Genomic DNA, 27,164 nt, shown 5'->3' with positions numbered 1-27,164 from the left:
ATAAGTTTCACCTCCACAACTGGTGCAGTTCTACGTTTTATAAATATCTTGTAATTATTTGTAATCCAGGTGAAAGAGTTGCCTACTTTGAAAGATATGGACTTCTTAAATACAAGCCAGAAGGTATATGTGACTGAGGAGCAGAAGAAAGCCTTCATGGAGAAATTAAAGAGAGATGTAGAGGTATGGTTCTGTGATCTAATCTTTTTTTGCTTTTACCAATAAAAATATTTCAACTAAGTGATAGATTTTTTTGATGGATGCTTCTAACCACAGATATCTGATGGAGACTTCTAGCCACTGATCCTTTACCTTAGAATTATCCCCAGGCATCAGACTGGATCCGGAGATTTTTTGTGAGCAGTACCCCTGGGCGTGGATAGGTGGTGTCATTAGGCTTTGCGTAGTTTCATTGGCGTTGTTACACAAAAAATTGCGTTTGCGATGCTTAAATAAGAGGCACCTAGGCGTGCTGACATAAGTTCTTTTCAACATTTTATCCAAGCCGCCAATGGTCTTAATTCCAGGACTTTTTATCTTTTTTGGGGGACACTGGGCTTGGTTACTAACCAATTGAAAACTTTTATTATGGTATGCAAGCCCAGAAACCACAAGATGCGGGCCATCTATCGGCACAGTCATCCTGTTGCTCAGACTGTAGAGTTGTCATACTTGGGAGTAGTTATGGATGCTAGGCGTAACTGGGGACCATGTATAGCCATGGTGAGGCAGACATTTTTAAGTTCGGTCGGCCACATCTTTGATATGTCTGAACATATTGAGGAAAAACCAGTAACAACTCTATTTGAAGTCTGCAAGAGGATGTGCCTCCCGATCCTTACCTATGGTGCAGGAATGTGGGGATTTTCGAACATAAGCCCCCTCCAAGTGCAGCAAAGTAGTGTACTTAGGCGACTCCTGGGTGTCCCACCTACGTGCTCTACCTTTATTGTACATCAGGCGCTTAGGATGGAGTATTCTGAGGATACTATTAAGCTGGCTCCCTTGCTTTTGTGGTGTTCTATTTGGGCTAATCCACATGCTTTGTTAAATAGAGAGTTCATTAATGTTTGGCTCATGTGTGAGAGAGGCATGAAAATCCCCTGGTTTGGTTATATAAACTGAACTAACGAAACTGGGTAGGTTGTCCCTTTTCACCAACCCCCTACGAAAAACTGACATATTGTGGATTAAATCCGCGTTTAAGGAAAGGCTGAGAGCTCTGACAGAGGACAATGAATACAATAAACAGTCCGTCAAAGAGTATGCAGAGATTCACTTTTCCATTTCCCTAGAGCCTTATCCGAGAGTGGATGGATGACTCCAGGGAAAGGCAGCTGCACACTAGGTTCAGGCTAGGTTATGTGAGGTGGCACCTTGGTTTTCCCCTTGGCCAATTTGAGCCGTCAGAAATCTTATTGTGCCCATGTGATAAATACTTCCTGCAAAGCCTTTTGCATTTTAATCAATCAATCATGTCATTTATAAAGCGCACTACATACCTGTGAGGGTCTCAAAGCACTGGGGGGGGAGGGTGATGCTAGTGATCGAAGAGCCAGGTCTTAAATAGTCTTCTGAAGGCCGGTAGGGCTTGGGTCTGCCCTAGGGTGGTGGGGAGGGTGTTCCAGGTCTTAGCAGCAAGGTGGGAGAATGATCTGCCGCCGGCGTTCGTTCTTCGGATACGGGGAAGTGTGGCGAGGGCAAGGCTGGCGGAGCGGAGCTGGCAGGTGGGGGAGTAGAAGTTGAGTCTTCTGTTGAGGTATGATCTGTCGGTCTTGTGGAGAGCTTTGTGTGCGTGGTTGAGGAGTTTGAAGGTTATTCTCTTGTTGACGGGGAACCAGCGAAGGTCTCTCAGGTGGCGTGTGATGTGGCTGCGGCGGGGGAAGTCGAGGATCAGACGTGCCGAGGCGTTCTGTATGCGTTGCAATCGTCTCAGGAGCTTGGCCGACGCTCCTGCGTAGAGGGCGTTTCCGTAGTCCAGCCTGCTGGTGACAAGGGCCAGAGTGACTGTTCTTCTCGTCACGGTGGGGATCCACTAGAAGATCCTTTGGAGCATTCGGAGGGTGTTGAAGCAGGATGAGGAGACTGCGTTGACCTGTTTAGTCATGGAGAGGGTGGAGTCGAGGATGATCCATAGGTTGCGTGCGTTGTCGGTGGGTGTTGGGGCTGTTCCTAGGGTTGGCAGCCACCAGGAATCGTCCACGGCTGAGGGGGTGGAGCTGAGAATGAGGACCTCAGTTTTGTCCGAGTTCAGCTTCAGCCGGCTGTTCCTCATCCATTCGGCGATGGCCTTCATTCCTTTGTGGAGGTTGGTTTTGGCTGTAGGAGGGTCTTTGGTGAGGGAGATGATCAGCTTGGTGTCGTCCGCGTAGGAGATGTTGAGGTTGTGCTGTCTGGCGACGTGGGCGAGCGGTGCCATGTAGATATTGAACAGCTGAGGGAGGAGCCCTGGGGTACACCGCAGATGATTTCGGTGGCAGTGGAGCAGAAGGGGGGAGGCGGACGCTCTGAGTTCTGCCAGAGAGGAAAGATGTGGTCCAGGCCTTCTCCTGGATCCCGGCGTTGTGTAGGCATGTTCGTAGTGTGCGGTGGCAGACCGCGTCGAAGGCGGCTGACCGGTCCAGGAGGATGAGTGCCGCTGTTTCTCCGTTGTCAAGCAGGGTCCTGATGTCATAGAGGGCGGTTTCGTTGCTGTGGTTGCTGCGGAACCCGGACTGGGACGGGTCCATGATGCTGTTCTCCTCGAGGAAGCGGGTCAGCTGTTTGTTGACTATTTTTTCGGTGACCTTCTTCGGGAACTGGAGCAGGGAGATGGGTCGGAAGTTCTTGAGGTCCTTGGGGTCCACCTTGGGTTTCTTGACTTTTACTTTTTTGCAATTTTTTATTGACCTTACAAAATAGTTTTTAATTCAAAAACGAAAGCCTGGGATTAAAACCTCTAGATTAGCCCTTGTGTATCTGCAACAACTAGATTCCCCATCTAACTGGCTCAACACTTGTTCTTTTTTACAATGTGCAGTCAGTAGAAGGAAATCATTAAGATTTCAACTGGAAGACCTTCTATTATGATGGAAGCAGGGTCGGATTGGGATCACAATTTGGCCCGGGCACTGACGAAAAAAGTGGCCCGCATTAAAGGGGCGTGGCCCACATTAAAGGGGCGTGGCCCACATTCAAGGGGCGTGCCCTTTCATGAAACACCATTTGGTTACACATGTCAATGTCCTTGTATATTAGATGTAAATACATTAGGATTTTGGACAAGTATGGAAGTGCACTGTCCAGCTGAAAGAGGGTATCAAAGATCAGAAATGGATTATAAATTCAAATCTGTGCTGAACAGGGGCCCAAAAATATGTTTGGCCCAGGGCCCCCCAAATCCTTAAGATGTTTGGCACAGAAATGAATTAAAGTGAGAGGATACTGTTCTTGCACAGGAGACACGGGGGAAAGGTGACAATGGCGCCATGCTGAGCAACTAAAAAAACATCAAGGCCCTTTTCTGTCACAAAATTGTTTGAGCCCTTCAGGGAAGGAGCACCTAATAAGCAGCGAAGCCCCTGCTATTACTAACCTACTCAGCCCTCCCGAGACCTTCAGCTCAGGAGCACATGAACAGCAGTGAGGCCCCTGCAATTAGTAAATTAATCAGCCCTCCCCAGCTCTCCAGGCCTCAGGGCAATGTCCTGGCAAAGGAGCACAAAACACAGCTGCTGGGTCATCCATGGCAGCCAAGGAGAGGCTGAGGTGAAGATGGTGCAAGTTGCAAAGATCACCTGGCCCCCATAGCGAGACCCATTCTTCTTCGCCCACTATTCCCTCTGCCGTTTTTCTCTGGACCCCGACCCGCCATCTTGTCCATTCCCTAGTCTTGTACCCTTCTCTCTCGTTTCCCCCTTGGCGATCCTCAAATGTTTCTTCCCTTTTCTGCTTTGCCTTCTCTCCTTACCCTTGTATCCCTCCCACCCTCCCTTGGTGCTGTGACTGCATCCCCCCTCCAACCCCACTTAATGGAACTCTGCCTGAGAAAATCTACTATGTGTGTATATATATGTATATAGAGAACTCTAATCACTAGTATATGAAGTAGACGTTTGTACTATCTACCATTCCTATGTGACTCTTAGAGTATATCCATTCGTATCCCTTCCTTAGGTATTTAGAGAGGACTCTAATCACTAGTATATGCAGTAGACCTTTTTACTCTCTACCATTCCTATGTCACTCTTAGAGTATATCCATTTGTTTCTCTTCCTTGAGTGACTTTACTACTTGTACATTTGCAATTTTTCTTTCTGTTTGTATCTCTTCCTTGTGTGACTTTAAATCTTGTACATTTGCAATTTTTTCTGCTTGTATCTTTTATGTAACGCATGTAATCCTAAGTCCTTATGTTTCGCAACTGATTCTTATGTAAAGCGCTCTGACACCTTCTGGTAAAGTTTGGCTATATAAAATCGCATTAAATTAAAAACAAACAAAAAATAAAAAACTAACACTGTTTATGTGCTGCGTGGGCCCCAGGGGGGCCGAGGTGAAAATGGCTCAAAGGCCTGATCAACACCTGGTCCCCAGAGAGGCCGACTTTTTGCAAACAATCACCCCCTCCCCAGCCACCCTCAGCGCGATTGCTTTGCTGGGCAGGGGGTGAAGGAGAGGCCACAGCGGATATCACTGCACAGTGAAGCTGCATTCATTTCTCTGTCTCTGTCTCCGTGCCCTCTGTGGGCCGTTTTTTTTTTCCTCCCCTTTCCTAGTCCACAGAGATCACGGAGACAGAGACAGAGAAATTAATGCAGCTTCACTGTGCGGCTGGGAAAGGGGAGAAAAAAAAACGGCCCACAGAGGGCACGGAGATACCGGCCCTTCGGCCGATGCCCGAATGCCCGCATTGCCAATCCGCCCCTGGATGGAAGCCATATGCACGTGGGTGGGGTCTAGTCTGCTGATACAGAAAAGAGGCAACATCATATTGCACTACGTCCAAGAGACCAGCAAATAGAAACTTGTGCTTCGAAAACTCTAAACATGACATAACTGCAATATAGGAGGAAGCCACATATGTGATGAGAACGCCACAAGGTCCAAGGGAGAGCATACTGAGAGATGTAATCACCAAATCCGATCGCTTCAAAAATCGTAGTATGGAGGCCAGAGTTCCTCCGTACAAGAAGAGGGTGATCGGCTGATAGAAAAAATACATTCAAAAGATTAAACTGGGTAATAAAAACCCCTGGAGTAAAAAAACAGTCAGACCGAAATCTAACTATTCAGAGGGGGAAACGGCTGCTGCCTGATGCCAGAAAAAGTTAACAGTAGGCTCTGCCAGGTTAGACCAGGGTGTTCCTAAAAAGGGCCACAATCATGAAAACATGAGAATCTTCTGAGGGAATTAAATATCACAGGAGTGAAATGTCCCTAGAGAACAAGCAAATAATCTGAAAGAGATATCTAGCTGCAGATTCATTACCTGAAACTTCCAGGTGTAAGGCTGGGTCCAGAAGATTTTTGATAGCAGTACCCCTGTGCGCAGATAGCTGTCTGGTTCGTCTTGGTGACGTCCACGTCATCTATATAGGTGCCACCCCGATGTGCTGATGTCCGTTCTTTTCTTTCTGCACCAGCCAATGCAGATCCGTTGAAGAGAGCTCCCCCCAGTCACTTTTTGGACTGACTTTTTTCGACTTTTTGTTGACATTTTTGGTGTGTAGGATGTCCAGTAAGACCTCTGGGTTCAAACCTTTCAGCACCTGCCACTGAGCCATGTCGGTCACGGACCCCCATCTGGTATGTCTTCGGTGCCTGGTGCGCTACTACGACCCAAAGTCGTGCTCCGATTGCTGGGCCTTGGTGCTGAAAGCTTTGAGGAAGCGGTCCGTAAAGCTGCTTGCAGCCTGGCGTCCAGCGCCATGGAGATCTTGCTCCTGGTCGAGAGGAAGGTCTGAACACCGGTCCGGGGGATCGAAGTCTTCTTCCTCCCACTCAAAGTCATTGAGGTCCGGTAAAAGGCACCCTAAAAAGCATAAGAATTTAAAGAATGCTTTGACTTCGCCCCGTCTGTCACTCAACGAGACTTAGGAGTCTTGCAGTCGAAGCTCCGCTCTGCAGAGCGGGTGCCTGGGTCGGCTCAATTCCACATTTCCCTACCATTTCGGGGCCAGGAGTGATCCCTGCACAGTTAGAAGAATTCTATGACACCATGTTTGCAGTATTTGAGCGGCCTGACCCTGGCAGCGTGCTTTCGGGACCCGCAGGCTCAGCAGAAGGAGACCCCATGGGTTCTGCGCCTCCTGCTCCATGGGTTCCTCTTGGATCCGTTGCTGGATCCAGACTGACGGCGGCCGTATCACTTCAACGTTCCCCTGCACTGTGTCTGTTGCTGAGACACTCGACGTCTCCGGCCCCCATCAGTGGCGCCTCCCCCACCATCATTTCGGACGACACAGAGCCGGCTGAGTTGTCCACCAGCGCCAACGGAGTTTTTGGACTCCATGTTGTGCCTTGTGCCTTATTCTGAAGGGCTAGGACTGGATGAAGCTTGGGAGGGGCATCAGTCAACAAGGAAATGGATTGGTATGAAAACCTGGGTGATACCAGCGGGTTGGACACCTCCCCAGAGTCTGACATGCTGTCTCCTCCTAACCTGGCTTCGAAGGAGGGTCTTCCTTTGCAATTGTGGTGCGTATGGCTGTGGTGGTCTTGGACCTGCAGCTTCATACAGTGGCTGTCAAAACCAATGTTTTCATGGAGGTCCTGCAGCCTGGTGTCTCCACCTCGGAAACCCTGCTTCCATTTAATGAGGCCTTGACATATGTTCTGATAGGCACCCATTCAAAGCTCAGCACAATAACTCCTGTGAACAGAACTATTGCCCTCCGCCATCGCCCTGCACTGGGCGACCCAGTTTCCTCTGAAACCACCACAGCCCAGAGATCTTGGTGATCCAAGCCTCTGCTTCCCATTGTGCGTTCCCTACCACACCCCCGGATAGAGAATCCATAAGACTTGACAGCTTTGGAAAGAAGATATTCTCTTCCACCAGCCTAGCATTGCGGTCGGTAAACAGTGCATGCCTCTTGTGCTGTTATTCTCATTGATTATGGGAAACGTTGGCGCACGTGCTGCCACAAGTCCCGGAGGAGGCCCGACCCGTCCTTTCCCAGGCGGTTGCAGATGGTAGAGATGCAGCAAAGTTTGCCATACGCTGTGGCCTAGACACAACAGACTCGCTGGGCAGAGCAATTTCATAGACGGTGGCCGTCAGGCACCACGCCTGGCTGAGAACGTCTTGTTTTTCAGGGGATGTCCAAGCCAACCTCATGGACATGCCCTTTGATGGCTCTCGTCTCAACGTAGACCGGTCGGACGGTGGCGCCAGAGCGCTTTAAGGGGAGGGGGGGGCACCACGGTGTCTCTGTGTCATCCTGGCCTGTGTCCTCCTTTCGTTGCTACAGAAGGGACTTCCAACCATGCCAGTCCTAACCCAGCCAGCGGACTGTGCATGTTCCGCAACCTCTGTGTGGCCGAGGTCCACTCTGACCCTGGGGATTGGGAGGCCAGAAATCAGGTCAGGCAGCAACCACCTCCCCCTCCAAACCTTGCTAGTCCAATCTTTCCAGATCAGGGGCGTCAAGTTGGTAGCAGTATACGCCATCACCTCCAGCACTGGCTGGATATCACCTTGGACAGGTGGGTTTTGTTAATAGTCCGAAGGGGCTATTCCTTCCCCTTCGAGACTAACCCTCCCTCAATGCCTCCAATATAAAATCGGTTGACCGAGGATCACCTTGCCTTACTTCGCGAGGAAGTCAAAACTCTCTTGACCAAGGGAGCTATAGAGAGGGGTCCCGGGCTAGAAATAGGCTGTGCTTGCTATTCCCGGTATTTTCTGGTTCCAATGAAGGACGGGGGCCTTAATCCTATCCTTGACCTCAGAGCCCTCAACTACTTCCTCAAAAAAGAAAAGTTAAAGGTCCTCACTCTTGCTCAGGTCTTGTCTGCCTCGGACCCGGGAGACTGGATTGTAGCGTTGTACTTGCAGGATTCCTATTTCCATATTCCCATCCTGCCTGCCCATTGCCGCTACCTGCGGTTTCCTACGGGCCACAAGCACTTCCAGTTTGCCGTGCTCCACTTTGGCCTCACCAGTGCGCCTTGGGTGTTTACCAAGGAGATGGCAGTGGTCGCAGCCCACCTGAGGAGAACAGGGGTTCCAGTCTTCCCCCTATCTTGATGACTGATTGTTAAAGGTGGACCTGTCCCTAGCAGTCATCTCCCACATCCAGACTATGACGAACATCATGAATTCACAGGGGTTCATGATTAACGTGCCGAAGTCACACCTGACTCCCTTCGACACTCCAGTTCATCAGAGCAGTTCTGGACATGTTGCAGTTTCAGGCTTATCCTCCAGAGTGGCGAATCCAGGATATTCAGGCTATGATACTGATGTTTCAGCCTCTATTCTGGATTTCCGTGAGAATGGGCCTCACAACCTCCTGCATCCTGCTAGTGGACCGTGGCAGATGACACTCTCTACCATCCGACCTGAAGTTTCAATGGGTGCAGCATCAGGGAAACCTCACTGACCTCATTCAGATATCGGAGGGCACTGTGAACGATCTGTAGTGGTGGCTGACAAACCGCGATTTGGTCTGAGGCATACCTCTCTCCCCCACCCAGACCTCACAAAGGTGACGGAAGCGTCGCTTCTAGGATGGGGCGGCCATCTGGGAAAGGTTGAGATCAGAGGACTCTGGTCGCCGGTGGAAGCCGGGCTCCACATCAGCTTGTTGGAGCTTCATGCGATCCGTTTGGCACTTTAAGCCTAATTACCATTGAAAGAAAATGGGTTTCTGTTGCAGTAACCCCCCCACGTTTTGCCTGGCACTTGGTGCACTTTGACTTGATGTGCCCTGGGTCCCTGCCAATCGGGTTCCCAGGAATTTTTCTTTCCCAAAACTGTACCTTTGTACCCACAATTAGCATGCCTCTGGCCACAGCTAAGCCTCTTGTGAAAGGAATCATGGGTACCAAGAACATTGTGACCAGGAAAGTCCTCTAAGGGCTGCAGCACCTATTCTGCCACCTTGAGTAACCCTGGACCTTGACATACACTGCCATTGCAGGCTGCATGTTTTGGAGCTGAGAAAAGTGAAGAGACGACATGGCACACATCCCTGTGTGCCATACCTGCAGCCCACTTCCTTGGGCCAGAAGTCGCCCCTCTAGCAGTGTGCACTAGCCCACAGGTGAGGGTACAGTTGCATGAGCACTGTACCCCAACCTTGTCCCCAAGTCCATTCTTAGACATTGTAAGTGCAGTAAAGCCATACAGAGTACATGGTCTGGGTGTTGGTCATTACAAACTCCACAGCTCCCTAATGGCTTTACTGGTAGCAAACTTCTGAGCACATTAAACCCACTTTGATGCCAGTGTGGGATTTATTGTAAAATGCACTCAGAGGGCATCTTAGAGATGCCCCCTGAAAAACGACCAGCCCATGTGAGGTTCCTGAATGGGTGCCTGCCCTTTGCCACCACCAGACAGGTTTCTGGAGCCCTGGGTAGAGGGTCCCGCCCTCTGGGTCCAGAAACAAAGCCCATCCTGGGCAGAGGTGTCATGCCTCCCGCCCCAGGATGGGCTGGGTCCCACCAGTTCTGACCACTGCCTTGGGCTGGAGGATCGGCTGGAAAACCAAGTTAGGAGGAAAGGTGTGCCCATCTTTGTCAGCCTCAGCTGGGGAAGGCGAGGTGAAGCACACATCTCCGTACCCTCCATCTTGAAGAGGAGGGGACCAAGCCAATTGGAGGCTCGTGCTCCCTCCCACTGGAGTGTGGCATAATAGGGAGTGTACTCACCCTAAGGGACCTATTGGTCCTGACCTGCATACCCCTGTAAATGCCCTTTAAATGTAGTATTTAGGGGTGACCCTGCGCCTTGCCTCCCTAGATTACTGACCTACGAAGAAGGAGGACGGAAGAAGTCACACAGCACAAGAGACTGTTGAGAAGAACTGACTTGGCCTCAGCCCTACCGGTCCGTCTGCAGTTTCCAGAGATCCTGCAGCAGAAGTTGAATTGCCTTGTAGCCAATCAATCAATCAAGGTTGGGAAAGTGCAGCTACTCACCCGTGAGGGTCTCAAGGCACTGGAGGGGACAGGGGTGGAGGGGTGGCTCCATTGAGTTCTGGAGTCACCAGAAAAGCTAGGTCTTTAGGTCCTTCCTGAACTGGGGCACTATGGGAGATTGCCGGAGGGGGAGGGTGTTCTGGACTGGCTAGGAGGTAGGAGAACTTTCCTCCCGTTCTAGTCTTTCTGATACGTGGAACATTGGCCAGTGAGAGCTGGGCTGATCGCAGGTGTCTTTTGGGTGCGTGGAAGGAGAGGCAACTGTTTAATTCCCTTCCGGTGTTGTGAAGGGCCTTGTTGCGTGGGTGAGGAGTTTGAAGGTTCTGTAGTAGGGGATCTCTGTGTAGTCATAATCTAGTGAATAGTCCCGCCCATGTGCGTGGACCCCGGCAATCAAAAATAATCTCTTAAGTTGTCAAATCATGCAGAAACTGCAAAGACACTTAAGAGAGAATTTAAAGACAAATAATGCAGCCTATATCCACAGGCTACACTGTCCAGTACTTCAACTAGAAATTCCACCAAACATCACCACACACAACACATCCTGCCCAGTTTCTACCATAGAGAAACTTGCCTCCACCAGTAAAAGACTCTGGAATGATAGAGAGGAAGGCATGGACAGACAAGCCCCATAGGCTGCCATTATGTGGCTTAAATAGGATACTGTGCCTTTAAGAGAACTTTCCAGAACTCTCTCAGTATCCCAGAATGCATAGCAGGTCCCTCTTACTCTCAGTTCTTTTTTCCGGCTCCTGCTAACAGGACCCTGGCATTGAGCTCTCCCTTGTTTCAAGGATTCATTGGATTTTTGTCACTTTTTTGGATAAAAGTGTTTGAGTATTCTTTCTTGGTGCTTTTCTTCTCTCCTGTGTGTTGGTTCAGGCTTTTTAGGGCTCTAAAATGCCTGATCTTTTCGACAAATGCCCAGCATGTGGAAGGAATAAAGCCAAGAGTGATCCACACGACGTCTGCATCGTCTGTCTCCCTGACACACATGTCCCTGAAGACTGTGACATCTGCCAGCAGTTTTCAGCAAGGACCCTGAGGGACAGGCTGAAGATTAGGCTTCAAGGCCTTGAAGAAAGACGACTGCAGGCTGCAGGTGGGTCTGGGCAGGCTGGTAAGGTTCCCTCTGCCTCTGCTGAGGCCTCTGGGGGGCTCCCCAGAGGCAGGAAGGCCAGCAAACGGTCCCGGTCCCGGTCTCCGTCGGCGTCGATTGCATCGGCGACGACGTCGAGAGGGATGACGACGGTGTGTTCCCCATCTCCCCGGGGCTCTGGGTCGAGACGGCGTGAAGATTCGACGTCGAAGGACCTGGACAGGCCGCCGTCGAAACCACCGTCGACGGCGTCTTCATCGTCCTCGTCGACGTCGGAGTCGACCTATCGACGTTGAAGACAAGCATCGGCGCTCGCCGTCGATGCGACACCGCCGATCGCCGTCGCGACAACGGTCGGCGTCGAGGGGCTCCTCGACGTAGAGGACTCCGAGAAGGCGGAATCGACGCTCGTCGTCGAAGATGGAACGGTCGACGTCGCGGAGGCGGCGTTCGGCGTCAAGAAGGAAGAGGTCGACATCGCGGAGGCGGCGGTAGACGCCGGAGTCGCGGAGGCGATGTTCGATGCCGGAAAAGCGACGCTCAGCGTCGAGAAGGAAGAGATCGGCGTCTAGGAGTAGCCCCACCTCTCCTAAACGGAGCAAGAGGAGTTCTGGCGCCAGAAGTCAGGCTGGATCTAGTGGAGGACCCAAGAGGAAGAGATCGCCTGCTGAAGGGGCTGGGCCACAGTCCCCTTCGCCGAAGGAGTCACCTGGCTCGGTGTACTCGGTGGTGTACACACCAACTCGGCCTAGGTCACCCCCTCCTCCTGTACCTAAGGAGGACCCTCCCACCAACCCTCCACTTCCACCAGGCCGACCACTGCCACCACTTCCACCGCATGGGCCTGCCCCTCGGTCGGTGATACCTCCGGTCCCTCCGCCGAGGTCGACGTCTTTACCTCCCCTGTCGACACCTCCTAAGGGGACCCCGAAACCTAGACCCCAGGAGGAACCGAGGAAGACGCCCCCACGGAAACCTGTGGAACGTCCACGGGCTGGGAGATCACGCTCTCGCTCTAGGAGGAAGGAGCAATCGCGCCACAGATCGTCCACACGGTCGAGACACCGCCATAGGAGGCACAGATCTCGCTCTTGCACGAGGTCCTCAGGGACCAGGGACTACTCTCCAACCTTGTCGGGGTCACCAGACACGAGGGTGTCTCCGATTGATGACCTGGTAGCGTTCCATGATGTGCTTTTGAGGGGCGCTGCAAAATTGGGCATATCTTTGACGGTGCCCACGCCAAAGACATCAGTCATTTTCGAGACACTGCACCAGAAACATCTGTCTCGTCCACTGTTGCCTCTGGTGCCGGGCCTGGAGGAACCGGCCATGGACCTTTTCCCCACCCCTGCGGTGACAAAGGCGGCCCCATCGAGATTGCTGAAGAAATACCGGGCTCCCGATTCGGACCCGGCCTTTCTAAGGGCGGAACCTCCTCCGGATTCTGTAATTGTGACGGCGGCCCGCAAACAACATGCCACCACCCAGTCATCAACGGTTCCCCCGGATAAAGAGTCTAGATGGATGGATTCAGCGGGTAGGAAAGTATGTGGAACATAGGTGACCTCTATGAAGGCTGCGAGTGCCACGGCGTTGTTGGGACGCTACGACCGCGCCCTCTGGGACTCCCTCCAGCAGTTTGCGGAACACTTGCCCCGCGAGAAGCGGGAAGACTTCCAGGAAGTGCTGAATGAAGGGATGCTGGTAGCGAATCAGATTATCAGCGCTGCAGCAGACTCGTCCCTATTAGCAGCGCATGGTTTTTGCCATGGGGTTAACCAGCGACGTCACGCCTGGCTCCGCCTTACGTCACTAAAACCGGACGCATAGCAAAGGGTGGCAACCTTCCATTCTCTGGCGAGACCCTTTTTGGGAAACATGCGGATGACGAAATGGCCCGCATGAAGGCGGAGGCCGAAACGCTCACGGCTGTGGGCCTGGAGAAGCCCAAAGAAGCGAAGAAATCGTACCTCCCTTTCCAACGGCTGTTCGGTGGACAGGGCAGAGGACGTGGCCAACCTTCGGGATAGTCACAGCAACCTCAACAGTTCCGTAAGCCGTTCCAGAAACGCCAGAAGGGCAGAGGAGGCCAACAGTCGGCTCCAGCGACCAAAGGCCCGGCCGGGTCTAGGCCCTGAGCACTTACTTCCCCTGGATCTGTTACCCACTCCGGTAGGGGGAAGCATTCAATTTTTTCTGGCAGAGTGGAGAAAAATTACTCATGACAAGTGGGTGCTGAATATTGTTTGCAATGGATACAGTCTTCGGTTCACCAGCCCGCCTCCAGCAATTCCACCGGTCAGCTCACAGTATCAACTGTGCGAGCTCCAGGCGGAGGCCGATATCCTGTTAAGGAAAAGGGCGATAGAAGACGTACCTCTGTCTCAAAGAGGAAGAGGTCTGTACTCCCGGTTCTTCCTGATTCGCAAGAAGGACAAGAACGAGTTCAGGCCCATTCTGGACTTGCGACAGGCAAACAGATGGATTCGCAGGGAAAAGTTTTGCATGCTGTCGTTGCATCAGATTTATCCTCAGTTGCAACAGGGAGACTGGCTATGTGCTATAGACCTACAGGATGCGTACTTCCATGTGCCCATTGCACACAAACACAGGAAGTTCCTGCGGTTCCAAGTCGGCTCCAATCATTATCAATACACATTACTCCCATTCGGACTGAAGTCTGCGCCGAGAACATTCTCGAAGTGCATGGCGGTGGTAGCAGCACACCTACGGAAGAACAATGTGTTTGTCTACCCGTACCTGGACGATTCGTTGATCATGTCATCCTCCTTCTCAGAAGCGCGAGCACACTTCCAGAAGACGTGCGTTCTCTTGAACAAGCTGGGGTTGCACATCAACATGTCCAAGTCTGTCCTGACTCCGGTCCAATGCATACTGTACTTCGGAGCCTCCATCAATACGCTGTCAGCAAGCGTGTCTCCTTCGGAAGAGCGACGATTATCACTCCTTCGGAAGACTCAGGCTCTTATGACGACTCCATCTACAACAGTGAGGACGGTGTCTTCTCTACTGGGATCAATGGCCTCTTGTATCTTCCTGACGCCACACGCACGGCTGCACATGAGACCGCTGCAGGAGTGCTTGGAAGACCAGTGGGATCAGAGGAAAGGATCTTGGGACGACAAGATAAGACTGTCTCTGCATGCTCTGCAGTCTCTGAAGTGGTGGTGTTCAGTGGAGAATCTATTCAGAGGGGTTCCCTTCCACAAGGACATTCCCACGCAGACTGTCGTGACGGATGCTACTCTCCTGGGGTGGGGAGCGCACTCCGGGAACCTACAGATTCAGGGAACGTGGTCCCCGATGGAGGCCACGTATCACATCAATTTCCTGGAACTCAGAGCTGTTCACTTGGCATTGAAGGCCTTTCTTCCGTCCTTTCAGACCAACTCTCTGCTTGTACAGACGGACAATACCACCACAATGTATTACCTCAACAAGCAGGGCGGCTCGAGATCACGCACTCTGTCGCAGGAGGCGCCGACTATCTGGCACTGGCTACTGGCCAGAGGACTGACGATAACGGCTACCCATCTGCCAGGTGTGCAGAATGTTCAGGCAGACGCACTGAGCAGACTGGTTCAGGAAAACCACAAATGGGTCATAAACGACGAAGTACTAGGAGAAGTCTTCGCAAGGTGGGGAACTCCAGACGTAGATCTGTTCGCCACCGCTGAAAACAGCAAATGCCGAGACTTCGCCTCCAGGTACTACCAGCAGGGGACGCTGGGGAATGCGTTATGGATCAACTGGTCGAACAGCTTCCTGTACGCTTTTCCGCCCATTCCCCTGATTCCGGCGGTGCTCATCAAGCTGGCCCGGTCCAGGGCTCGGATGATACTCATTGCCCCGGAATGGCCCAGACAGTGGTCGTTCACGGACCTGCTTCACCGGTCTCTCCTTCCTCACATTCGGCTGCCGTGCAGGCCGGACCTCCTCACGAAGTTCGGGGGACGGATGTTACACCCCAACCTCTCGTCTTTGAGTTTGGCGGCATGGCTCCTGAGATAGTGCAATATGGCCATCTGAATCTACCTGATGACTGCATGGACATACTGAAGGAGTCTAAGAGACCTTCCATTCGGACTTCCTATGCTTACAAGTGGAAGAGGTTCTGTATCTGGTGCCAGTCTAAGAACCATGACCCGACGACGTGCAAGGAAGATGTAATCCTTCCTTACCTTCTACATTTGGCGCAGTCTGGACTTAATGTTCATTCCATTAAGGTTCATCTCGCTGCATTGACTGCCTACAGGAAATGCCCTTCACAGACTTCCTTATTCCAGATCCCTGTGATCAAAGACTTTTTGGAAGGCTTGAAGAAAGTATTCCCTCCTGTCAGGCTTCCTCCGCCTTCATGGGAACTGAATGTGGTGCTGTCCAGGTTGATGAAGGAGCCTTTTGAACCTATTCATAAGGCTTCGTTGCAGCACCTGTCCTGGAAGGCGGCGTTCCTCGTGGCCATTACATCGGCCCGCAGGGTGAGTGAAATTCAGGCGTTGTGTTGCCACGAACCTTATACTGTATTTCATGCTGCTAAGGTTGTTATGCATACTCACACTAAATTTCTTCCCAAGGTTATTTCTGATTTTCATGTCAACCAGACCATAACTTTGCCTACGTTTTTTCAGAATCCTTCGTCTCCAGCGGAAAGGTCTCTCCATTCCCTGGATGTTAGGAGGGTGTTGAAATTTTATCTGGATAAAGCCAAAGATATTCCTAGGTCTGACCAGTTGTTTATCAATTATGGATCAGTCAGGACGGGTCTTTTCAGTCCATTTCGAGGTGGATTGTGTCCTGCATACAATTGTGTTACCAAAAAGCTAATAAGACCTTAGGAGGTAAGCCTAAGGTTCATTCCACCAGGGGCAAAGCTGCCACAACAGCCTTGCTCCGTAACGTGCCGATTGCTGAAATCTGCAAGGCAGCCACTTGGAAGTCGGTTCATACCTTTGCTAAGCATTACTGTCTGGACACTGATGCCAGGGCAGATGCTCAGGTTGGACAGGCTTCGCTGCGGAATTTGTTTGCACAGTAGTGGTGTTAATTTCTTTCTCCACCGCCGCTTTGGTGTGGGGGTGGGCTTGCCATTCTATTCACTAGATTATGACTATTCACAGAGATCCCCTACTACAGAAGGAGTAGTTTCTGTCCTGTAACTCCAGTTCTGTAGTAGGGGTATCTCTGTTATAGTCATAAGCGCCCGCCCTCCTCCCCGGTGGAGATATTTCTTCATGTAAAGAATGCTACAGGTCTGGCGTGCTACGCCTTCAAAAAGAACTGAAAGTAAGAGGGACCTGCTATGCATTCTGGGATACTGAGAGAGTTCTGGAAAGTTCTCTTAAAGGCACAGTATCCTATTTAAGCCACATAATGGCAGCCTATGGGGCTTGTCTGTCCATGCCTTCCTCTCTATCATTCCAGAGTCTTTTACTGGTGGAGGCAAGTTTCTCTATGGTAGAAACTGGGCAGGATGAGTTGTGTGTGGTGATGTTTGGTGGAATTTCTAGTTGAAGTACTGGACAGTGTAGCCTGTGGATATAGGCTGCATTATTTGTCTTTAAATTCTCTCTTAAGTGTCTTTGCAGTTTCTGCATGATTTGACAACTTAAGAGATTATTTTTGATTGCCGGGGTCCACGCACATGGGCGGGACTATTCACTAGATTATGACTATAACAGAGATACCCCTACTACAGAACTGGAGTTACAGGACAGAAACTACTCCTTATTCTTCTTTGACTGGAAGCCAGTGGAGATCGCGGAGGTGTTGGGCGATGTGACTGCGACGGGGTATGTTAAGGATCAGCCTGGCTGTGGCGTTGTGGACAATCTGGAGTTTGCAAAGGAGTTTCCTATTGATTACGTTGTAGAGAGCTTTGCTGTAGTCCAGTCTGCTGCTGATGAGTGCATGTGTGACAGTTTTTCTGGATTCGGTTGAGATCCGTCTGAAGGTCTTTAGAAGCAGGCGGAGGGTGTTGAAGCAGGTTGAGGATACGGCATTCATCTGGCGGTTCATTGTGAGCGATGAGTCTAGTATGATGACAGCGACCTCTAGAACCCCTGGAAGGACTAACTTCCTTTCACAAAGACTAGATCTCCTGCGATCAGCAGCTCTCTTCCAAAGAAACTCCAAAGAAATACTCTGAGCCTGCTGCTTCCTTCAACCATCCCTCAAGGGAAGGCTTGTTCAAGTGTTCAAAGACAACACTACTGCCATGTGGTACTGCAACACGCCAGGCGAGGTGGGGTTGTGGACCCTCTGTCAAAAGACCCTGAATCTCTGAACTTGGCTGGAACAACAGGGCATATCCCTGGTGGTTCAACACCTGGCCGGTCCCCCGAGTGCCAAGGCGGCCAAGCTCAGCGATCATAGCCTAGCAAAGCACAATGTGGCTTCTCCATCCGGAGGTGGCGCAAGGTCTCTTTCAACCGTGGGGAGAGCCTTGGATAGATCTGTTTTCCTCTGAAGAGAATGCGCAATGTCAGCAGTTTTGCACATTGTAGTTTCCGAGGCAGCTCTCGCTCTGCGACGCTGTACAACTCCAATGGAGCACAAGCCTCCTGTATGAGTTTCCGCCCATACCACTCCTGTCCAGATTGCTCAAGAAGATCAGGAACGACTGGGCCCAAGCCATTCTTGTGGCTCCGGACTGGTCAGGGAGAGTTTGGTATCCTGAGCTTCTGCCCCTTCTGGAGGATCTTTTGTCGCAGCAGCAGGGGAGGGTCCTCCACCCGAACCTGTCAACTCTCCGCCTCCTTGCGGCGACAGTTGATGGCTTTAAATCCTCCTTACGAAGTGTGCAAAGTTAATTTGGCAGCCAGGCATCCCTCAACTAATTCGGTATATGCCTGTTGATGACCAACATTTTGTAAATATTGTACAGACCGGTCTGTTAACTCTTTGTCTGCCAGCCTCTCTGACATTGTTCTTTTCATCCTGTCTCTTGCCGGCAGGGCATTGAGATCTAAAAGGTTACTTTTTGTCTGTTTCTGCTTGTTTACAGTTGGCACTCCAAATGCCACTATTCTAGTCCCCTATCGTACATAGATCTCTGAAAATGCTTACACATTTGCATACCCTTCACCTTTCATTTTGCCCCAGTGGGACCTTAACTTGGTCCTCACTTATCTTGTGTGCACCATTTGAGCCACTGCACAATTTTCCCCTCCTGCTGCTCACCAACAAGACAGCCTTCTTAGTGGCAATCACTTATGCCAAGAGGGTGAGTGAGCTGCAAACGCTTTCCCATCAGCCTTTTCACCTGACTGTCTTTCCAGTCAAGGTAGTGCTCCGCACTAAGCCTTCCTTTTGCCGTAAAGTTGTGACACCTTTACACCTAGGGCAATCTGTTACCTTGGCCACCTTATATGCTCCTTCGTATGCGTCTAGGGAAGAGGAACGTCTCCACCGCCTGGACCTAAAACGAGTTATCATTCTACCTTGACTGCACTAAAGAGTTCTGGATGGACGACCAACTCTTTATGTGGTACTTTGGAGCAGAGAAGGGATGTGCTGTACAAAAGAGGACCATCTTGTGATGGGTTATCCTCTGCATTAGTATGTGTCACACTTTGGCAAAGAAACAGTCTCCTGAAATCCTCCGAGCGCATTCCACCAGAGCTAAGGCAGCCACCACGGCCCTTCAGTGTGGTGTCCCTGTTCTTGACATCTGCCAGGTGGCTACGTGAAAAAATAAATTAAAAAAGTTGGTACTTAGTGGGAAATGCACTGAAGGACATTATGAAACCTTTATTAGTCAATGCACTGCAGAGGTCTATGTGTAACCAGAGAGCCACAGAATGAAATCTTGATTGGTGCAGTGGAGTATAGTGATGTGTATTTTTACTGCTACGAGGTCATAGTCTGACAGAAAACACTGTGAATATGTAAGTCATTATTTTATACTTGCATTACACAAAGTGTAAGATAGAGTGCTACAAAACGTGCAAATAATTTTACAATAAAATAATGCTTCCAAAATGTATATTTTAGTAATACCAGAGCATAAGTAATGCAATTCTTTTTTACATAACTGTCCCTTCAAAACTTCTGTAGGAGTACTAAGGGCTTTGTAAATGCAGTTAAAATTAAAAGCAAGCACTTCACAGCCCAGTTGTTAACCCTTTGCACTACCACTCAAAAACACAAATCTTTGTATTTACAAAGCTTGGAGTGGTTTGAACAATTAAAGCAAGAACCGGCTCTCAAGCACCCTTTACACGTGCAGATTAACTGGTAGGCACATTTGCATTTCATTCAGGCAAGCAGGTACTCTGGCATGCAGGCTTTTCCAGCACTAGAGACTCGGTTGATAAAACTTCAGCGGATAACGATCTAAATTAGCTCTCCCAGGACAGCTATCTTTTTCCAAAACGAAAGCAAATGTTTTTGATTGCAGTCACAAGTGAAGCTGGTGAATGTGCGACCCCCTTCTCAGGACTCCAGGGCCCCCCTGGGGATTGCGCCCCACAGATTGAAGACCTCTGACCTAAGACTTTGCATGTTCATTCCACTAGAGCTAAAGCAGCAACAATTGCATTAGCTTGCGAAGTTCCAGTCCTGAACATCTACCAGGCAGCAATGTAGGCCTTTCTGCACACGTTTACCAAACGCTACTCTCTGGACAGTCTGGTCTGTAGAGATGGGCATTTTGCTTGTTCGATCCTGTAGGACTTCCTCGTTTGAAATTGGTCCGCAGACCCACCTCTGGGGAGGCATTTGTTGGGTTTCTTTTCTAAGGTAAGGAATCTGCGGCTAGAAGTCTCTATCAGATGAACAAGTTACTTACCTTCAGTAACGCCTTATCTGGTAGAGACTCTATTTAGCAGCAGATTCCTTACTTACCCACCCTTCCTTCCCACTCTGTGATCTGATTTTTAGGGACAAGCTTTCCCCTTTCAGGTCCCTAGTATTCCACTACAGTGGTAAGTGCACTTTGTGGCTCTGTGCTTCTGGCATGGAAAGTCACAAAAAGTAACTGATGTCAGTGCGCCTAGGTGGTGGCTATATAGGTACTGTGAAAGTCACTTACAGCTTGGACGACGCCATGCGGAGCCGAACAAAGCCACCTACCAGTGCGCAGAGGCTCTGCTAACAAAAATAAATTGGATCCAGTCTAAGGCCTGGAGATAATTCTAGGATAAGGATTCTGCGGTTAGATGGAGTCTCTAACAGATAAGACGTTACCGAAGGTAAGTAATTTGTTCTTCTTAACTTTCTGCATGTTCCTGGTTTCCTTCTCACCACTTTCACCAATGAAATGGCCTGAAAAGTTGATCATAAAATGCTTATCCTTGGCAATAATTGGTATATCACACAAGTGTACTGTTTATTATCAAGAGATGTTATTACAGACCTTTGTATCCTATATTTTGTGTGGGTAAATAATAAATATCAAGTACATGTTTCTCTGGGGAATCTTTTGCAAACATTTCTCTGAAAAATCAGGTTGATTCTGAAGTAACTGTTTTGAATGTTTTAGTTCTTAGTACAACTGAAGATTATGGACTACAGCCTGCTACTTGGAATCCACGACATTCATCGAGCCGAACAGGAAGAGGAGGAAGATTTGAGGGATGATACAGAGGAAGGAGAGGAGGAATGTCCAATTGGGACAACTGGGTCGTATGGAACATCCCCCGAAGGAATTGCTGGGTACCTGAACTCACATAAAGCACTTGGACCCGGAGAGTTTGATGGCCAAATTGACGTATATGCCATCAAAAGTGCTGATGGTAAGTAAGCTAAAACACAGCAGATTGGTCATTCGTGTGAAGAAGGCTGAGTGGGGTCATGACGGCTAAATATTATTATTTTTAAAGTTGGTATCCCCTCAACTTTTCCCATGAGTAATTTGGTGTATGATGGATTTAGATTCCTCCCCTTTTGAATGTCCCTTGCATTCCTCGGGAAACTCAGATCTAGAAACTCTTCTCCGTGAGTATGGGGCGCCAACACCTTGTGACGTCACTGCGGCCATAAAGCGCCTCCATTGGTCTTATGATGTTGATTCTCTTTTTTCTGTGCCATCAACCTCTCCTCAAGAATGTTGATTAGGTGATGATTTGCACACAAAACGTATTCCTAGGTGCAGTTTTCTCTTTGACAATTTACCACCCAAGCAGTATGACTTCAAGCTTAGTTGGGACTGTGATGGTCAGATGTCAATCACAGACCCATACAACATCTGCTTCTGGTGTCTGGCCTATTTGTCGTGCCAGAAGATGCATCCCAGAATGCCAAAATGTTTATAGTTAGGGTGCAAGAAGACCGACATGGGCGCTGTCAATCATGACTGAAGTCGAAGGCTCTAGTGTTACCTATTTCAAAAACCTCAAAGAAGAAACATAAGAAGAATTGGAGCTCCGAGTCTCTTCGCCACACATCGAGAAGCACATCCCCAAAACTGTCAACTTGACCTAATCCAGTGTCTGCTCAAGAACCTAGCTTCCAGAGGATCCGGTGCTTGCGGCTCCACACGACTTGGCGCTGGTCCTGGAGACGCTAGCATCTGCAGCGCCAACTGCAAGGACCTAGGCCGGACAGCTCTCCCCAGAAAGTCCAACTGCTGGAACAGATCCGTCAACGTTTCTGAATGCAGTGTTCAACATCTTCTCTAAATACATTGCCCCAGGTGGAGCGAAAGCTGGGCCCATTGGCTGTCTCATTTGGAGGATTACCTGTGCCCTACTACTCTGTACTCTTCATGCTGTTCCTCTCACTACCTCCAAATTCTTGTTTGAATCACTCAGACTCTGGCACAATCCCTGCCATTGGGATCGATGCCAATGATGAGCTGCTGCCATTTAACATCCCTAGTTCATTCCCTACTGCTCTGGACCCAAGAATTTACCTAGTCCCTCAGTTGATGCCTTTGGCACCTCAGCCAACATCACTGGCGTAGCGTCCGGCTCCATCTGCATCACAGTTCAGATTGATGTCTCCTCCACTGCAGCCACTGTCTCCAACTCTGCTGATGCCACAACCATCCTGACCACAGAGGAGTCTCTGCTTCTGATGAACCTACCACTTTACAACTCCAGAAGAGAGGCCCAGAGACTAATGAAGGAAGGGCAATACTTTTTCGGGGAAGAAGAAATTATTTTCGACAACTCCAGAGCGTAGGACAATGACGAAGGTCCGTCTCCTGTTGACCCAGAAATTGTGGGCCTTTGAGATGGGCTGGATAACTTCCTGTAGTGGTATCTTATGTCCCCGACTCAACTCCTGCTACCAATGGTGACTTCCTACCCGTCAGTCATTAGGATTGCAGTGGACATCTTAGACTTGCAACTATCATCCACAGATTGTAAGCCCGGTATGCTCACTGATGTCCTTCATTCACTTGCTTACATATCTGAACCATTACTTCCTTTTAATGAGTCTCGAACTGAGCATATATGAACCATTTAGGAGAAGCCACTGTTTTCTCCCGCAGGTTCAAGGGCCATCACATACAAAATATATGTAAGAGCCTGGTGATCCCAACTTCCTTGCCTCTCATTCATCTTCAGAAAGCCTGGAAGTGCAGGCATCTTGCTCCTTAAAACAGATACCGGAAGCCTTCCCCACTACTTCATCGGACAAGGAAGCTAAGAAAATGGAACAATTTACATAAAAGATGTTCTCTGCTGGAAGCAAGGTCCTCAAGTCCATTAATGCCACCTGTCTCCTTGGAAGATATGTTCATGCTGTGCTGGATTTCGCAAAGGCAAACATTCCCACTTTGCTTAGCTGAAAAGGGAAAGTCAGGCTGCAGTAAAGCAAGTCTTGAAATCTGCCATGGTCAAAACTGATTAGGTTGCAAAGGCCAATGGGGGACATCTTCTTCCCTAAGCTGACATGCCTGGCTGCGGAATTCTGGTTTTTCATGTATCAACACCACAATGATGGAACCCCTATTCCACAGCTCTCCTCTTGTTAGTAAAAATGCCAATTCTGCATTGAAGAGATTAAAGGAAAGCAAGGCCATGACCCAGTCTCTTGGCCTCCAACCTCACACCAGAGGCAACTGTAAATTTCTGAGATTTCAAGGCTTCAGCAGAAGTTTCTTTTTTTGTGGCTGTCAGCAGTACACCCATCACCAACAGCAGGTGAATTCCCACTACAAGAAACACAGGGGACGAGGCACAGGATGAACATGTGCCCTCCCTCTACCTCTCTCCTTCTCATTCTTCTCCTGTTCCCCAGCCACTGCAGGGAAGAGCCCTAGTTCTGCCTTCCACAACACACACCCTACATGTTGGAGGACGGATATCCGCCTTTCCACAAGCTTGGAAACCCAGCACATCGAACTTTTATCTTACAGATTGTGGAAAGTGGGTATACCCTACCCTTTCAACAACTCACCCTCCCATCCCTCCTTGTCTAGCTATAATCCCGCCAGGCCCTGGTCCCCAAAACAAAATGGCAGCCTTTGCCCAATCCGAAGTCTCAGGATTCTGAAGTCGTTCCTCAGAAATTAAAAGTTCAATATGCTGTCCTTAGATCAGATTCTACTTGTGTTGGAACCAGAAGACTGGATGGTGTCCATCGACCTGCATGATGCCTTTTTCCGCATCCCTATCCTGCAGTTACACAAGAACACAAGAAGTTTTTTCGCTTAATGATCAGGTCCAAGCATTACCAGCTAGCTGTCCTTTCATTTGGACTTACTAACAAACCTCTTGTTAGAAGGAGATGATGGTGATTGCGGCCCATCTTAGATGGGTGGGAATCCTTGCATTTGCTTATCTGGAAGATTGGCTTATTAAAGCCAGCTGACCCTATATGGTGACTTACCACTTGTTGCCAATAGTTTATGCTGTTGTTCAAACTGAGCTTTTTGATCAACAAGCCCAAATCTGCCCTGGTGCCTCTCAGAGCATCTTGTTCATAGACGCAGTGGTGGAAACCACATCGAGTCGTGCCTTCCCTCCTCATCAGAGGGTTCAAGATATTCAGGTGATGCAGAGTGGAACGGTCATCTTACAGTCTTGGTCTATCAGTTTCCTGCATTCTGTTGGTCACCCATGTACGATTGCACATAAAGGCGCTTTAGTGGTGCTTTTGTAGGCAATGGTTAAAATAATCTTGAGATCTCAAAAGCGGTTTTACAATATACAGGGACACTACTGCTTATCTACATTGGTGGATTGTGGACAGCAACCTTACACAAGGAAAGCTGTTCTACAAGCTTCGTCTGGTGACAACATTGATTATGGATGCCTCCACTCCGGGGTGGGGACCCCATGTGGAGAAACTGGAGCTTAAAAGCCTCTGGGATCAAGAAGAAGAGATGTTGCATGTCTGTCTGTTGGAGCTACAGGTAAAACGCGTAGAATGAATGAATGAAAGTTTATTTGTAATGCGCGAACTTAGCCCAAAGGACATCAAGGCGCAGACTAAAACATAAGGTATATAAAAATACAAAACAGAAAAAACATTTTATAATAAGCCTGAGAGAAGAGCCAAGTCTTCAAGAGCTTCCGAAAAGTGATCGAGGGTTGGTTGGAAAGTTCGGGCGGAGGTTATTCCACAATTTAGGGGCCAGAGTGGAAAAGGCTCTTCCTCCCCATTTCGCCTTTTTAAATCTGGGGACCGCAAGCAGATTTCTTGAGGATGAGCGAAGGGTTCTCTTGGGAAAATAGGGGCTAACCAGAGTCCTTATACCTTCAGGGCCAGAGTCGAACACGGCCCTGTGGGCCAGACATATGAGCTTTAAGGAAATCCTGGCATGTATGGGTAGCCAATGGAGATCCTTTCTGGCCTGGGTTGCTGATGATAGCCTCGGAAGGTTTAGGACCATCCTAACAGCAGAGTTTTGAACCATCTGAAGACGATGGAGGGATTTCTTGTTTATGCCCCCATACAGCGCGTTGCAATAGTCAAGCCTGGAAGATACCAGAGCAATTGTTTACTGCTTGCGAGTTTCAGATGACAAGTAGGGGGCAATCTTTTTTAGGATGCGGATGGTATTACAGCAGGTGGATACAGTTCTATTAACTTGAAGGTCAAAGGAGAGGGCCGAGTCAAAGAGAACGCCAAGGTTCCTGGCCGAATTGGTGGGTTGGGGACAATCTCCCAGAGAGGGAGGCCACCAGTCTTTGGACCAGATGTCATGGTTTCCTCCAAAAACTAGGACCTCCGTCTTCTCACCGTTGAGCTTCAGGTAATTACGCACCATCCACTGAGACCGCTTCCATACAAGTTCGAAATTTGGAAGCAGCCTCTTTGGTTGGTGAGGTAGTAGAGATGATAATTTATCCAGTATTATGGGTATCTTTCATAGATTCACATGCCTGAATCATTCCCCGTCGTCGGGGTGGGAGTCCCCGGTATATAAAGAAAGTAATGTCATAAAGACATATACATAACAATAGGCCAGAGGCCTCTCATTAGTAACATATCCATGTCCTTTTGTAAAAAGGACTGAACTTTGGCCAAGAGCCAATCAGATCTCACCACCCTCTAGAACCTTCCTGGAAGGAGCCCTAGTCCCTCAGATTTTCTACCGCACGTCGTGCTAAGGGAGTCTCCTCTGAGCTCTGCTCAGTTTTCTTTATATTCCTGGATTTATCGCCACAATTTTACTCAGAACTTCATTCCCGTGAGGAATCTTCTGCTTTTGTCATGACTGATTCTCCAAAGAAAGGACTATTCAGACCTTGTGCTCTTTTAGCAAAAAGAGGCTTCATGTGGATGACCGGCATGAGGACTGCCTGTACTGTTTATATCCTGACCATTCAGCTAAAGACTGTAAAATCTGCCGTACTTTTTCGGCCAAAACTCTCAAGGATAGAGAGGGCCGACTGCTGATATGGCTCCAGAGACTTAAGGAAAAAGATCAACCAGTCTCTTCAGGTGAGAGTGAGTGTTACATGGGGAGTGTACACTCTACTCCTAAAAGGCCTAGAACTTAATCTCCAGGACCATCTGTACAGCCCCCTCAAAAGAAGACGCCCAAGTCTTCAGAGGATCGTTCTAAGGCCACTGCTGTAAAGGTTTCTCTACAGGATCCTACCTTCAAGAAATCTTTGGTGACATCTTCAGCCCTGCCGGTAACAATGTTGACAGCCACGATCTCCACTACGGTGGCGTCCTCTATGTCATCGACGTCGACGACTACAACATCCTCGTCGTCGACGGGTAGGTCTGTTCCATCTATTATTAGTATAAAAAAGACCTAGTCAGCGCCACCGTCGACGAGTACCTCGTCGTCGACGAAGCCTAAACTGTCATCGTCGACAAAATCATCGACGCCGACGAAACCGTCTTCGACGGCAAGCTTATCGTCGTTAAAGTCATCGTTGACGGCGAGCCTAGCGAAGACGACGTCGACACCAGCGTTGACGAAGCCATCGACGACAACACCAGCGTCGACGAAGCCGTCGACAACGAAGCCATCTACGACACCAGCGTCGATGAAGCAGTCGACGACACCAACGTCGACAAAGCAGACGACGACGAAGTCGACCACGAAGCAAACATCGTCGACGATCCTATTGTCGACGACGTCGTCGATTAAGACACCATCGACGACTCACTCTCAGTCGACTATCGACGGTTCCCCGTCGACGACCAATCCGTCGACGACTGAATCACCTCCATTGAAGTGTTTCTATTCACACTTCAGGATGACTGCGCGTACATTCACGCCAGAATTACCATCGCCGAGCAGGGTACAACCTTTTCCCCCGGCTAATATCATGGATACTGAGGACTCAGATGAGGGCTCTATGTTTCAGCAAGCGACAAGCCCATCTGAACTGCAAGTCAAACTTCACGAAAGTTCAGACTATGAGGAACAGGAGCAGGAACAGGATGTGGAGTAGCAGGAAGAGATCCATCTTCCACTGCTTCCACAACAGCCTATGGTGTGTCTTCCTGCTTCTATTGTGACAGACCTGCAGTTTCTCATTGCAGA

General features: G+C 49.5%; 1 protein-coding gene across 1 annotated transcript in view; it reads left to right on the top strand.

Annotated features, from left to right (window-relative positions):
* The window catches only part of PIP4K2C (phosphatidylinositol-5-phosphate 4-kinase type 2 gamma), a 456,643-nt gene that overhangs the window by 250,342 nt on the left and 179,137 nt on the right, over positions 1-27,164 (top strand). The window contains exons 7-8 of the mRNA XM_086966576.1: positions 70-183; positions 20,742-20,994. Coding sequence (XP_086822702.1) covers positions 70-183; positions 20,742-20,994 — 367 coding nt within the window. The remainder of the gene's footprint in view (positions 1-69; positions 184-20,741; positions 20,995-27,164) is intronic.

The sequence above is a fragment of the Lissotriton vulgaris genome, chromosome 1_1 (assembly GCF_964263255.1).
Source record: "Lissotriton vulgaris chromosome 1_1, aLisVul1.2, whole genome shotgun sequence".
Taxonomy (NCBI): domain Eukaryota; kingdom Metazoa; phylum Chordata; class Amphibia; order Caudata; family Salamandridae; genus Lissotriton; species Lissotriton vulgaris.
This window is presented reverse-complemented; position numbering and strand designations above follow the sequence as displayed.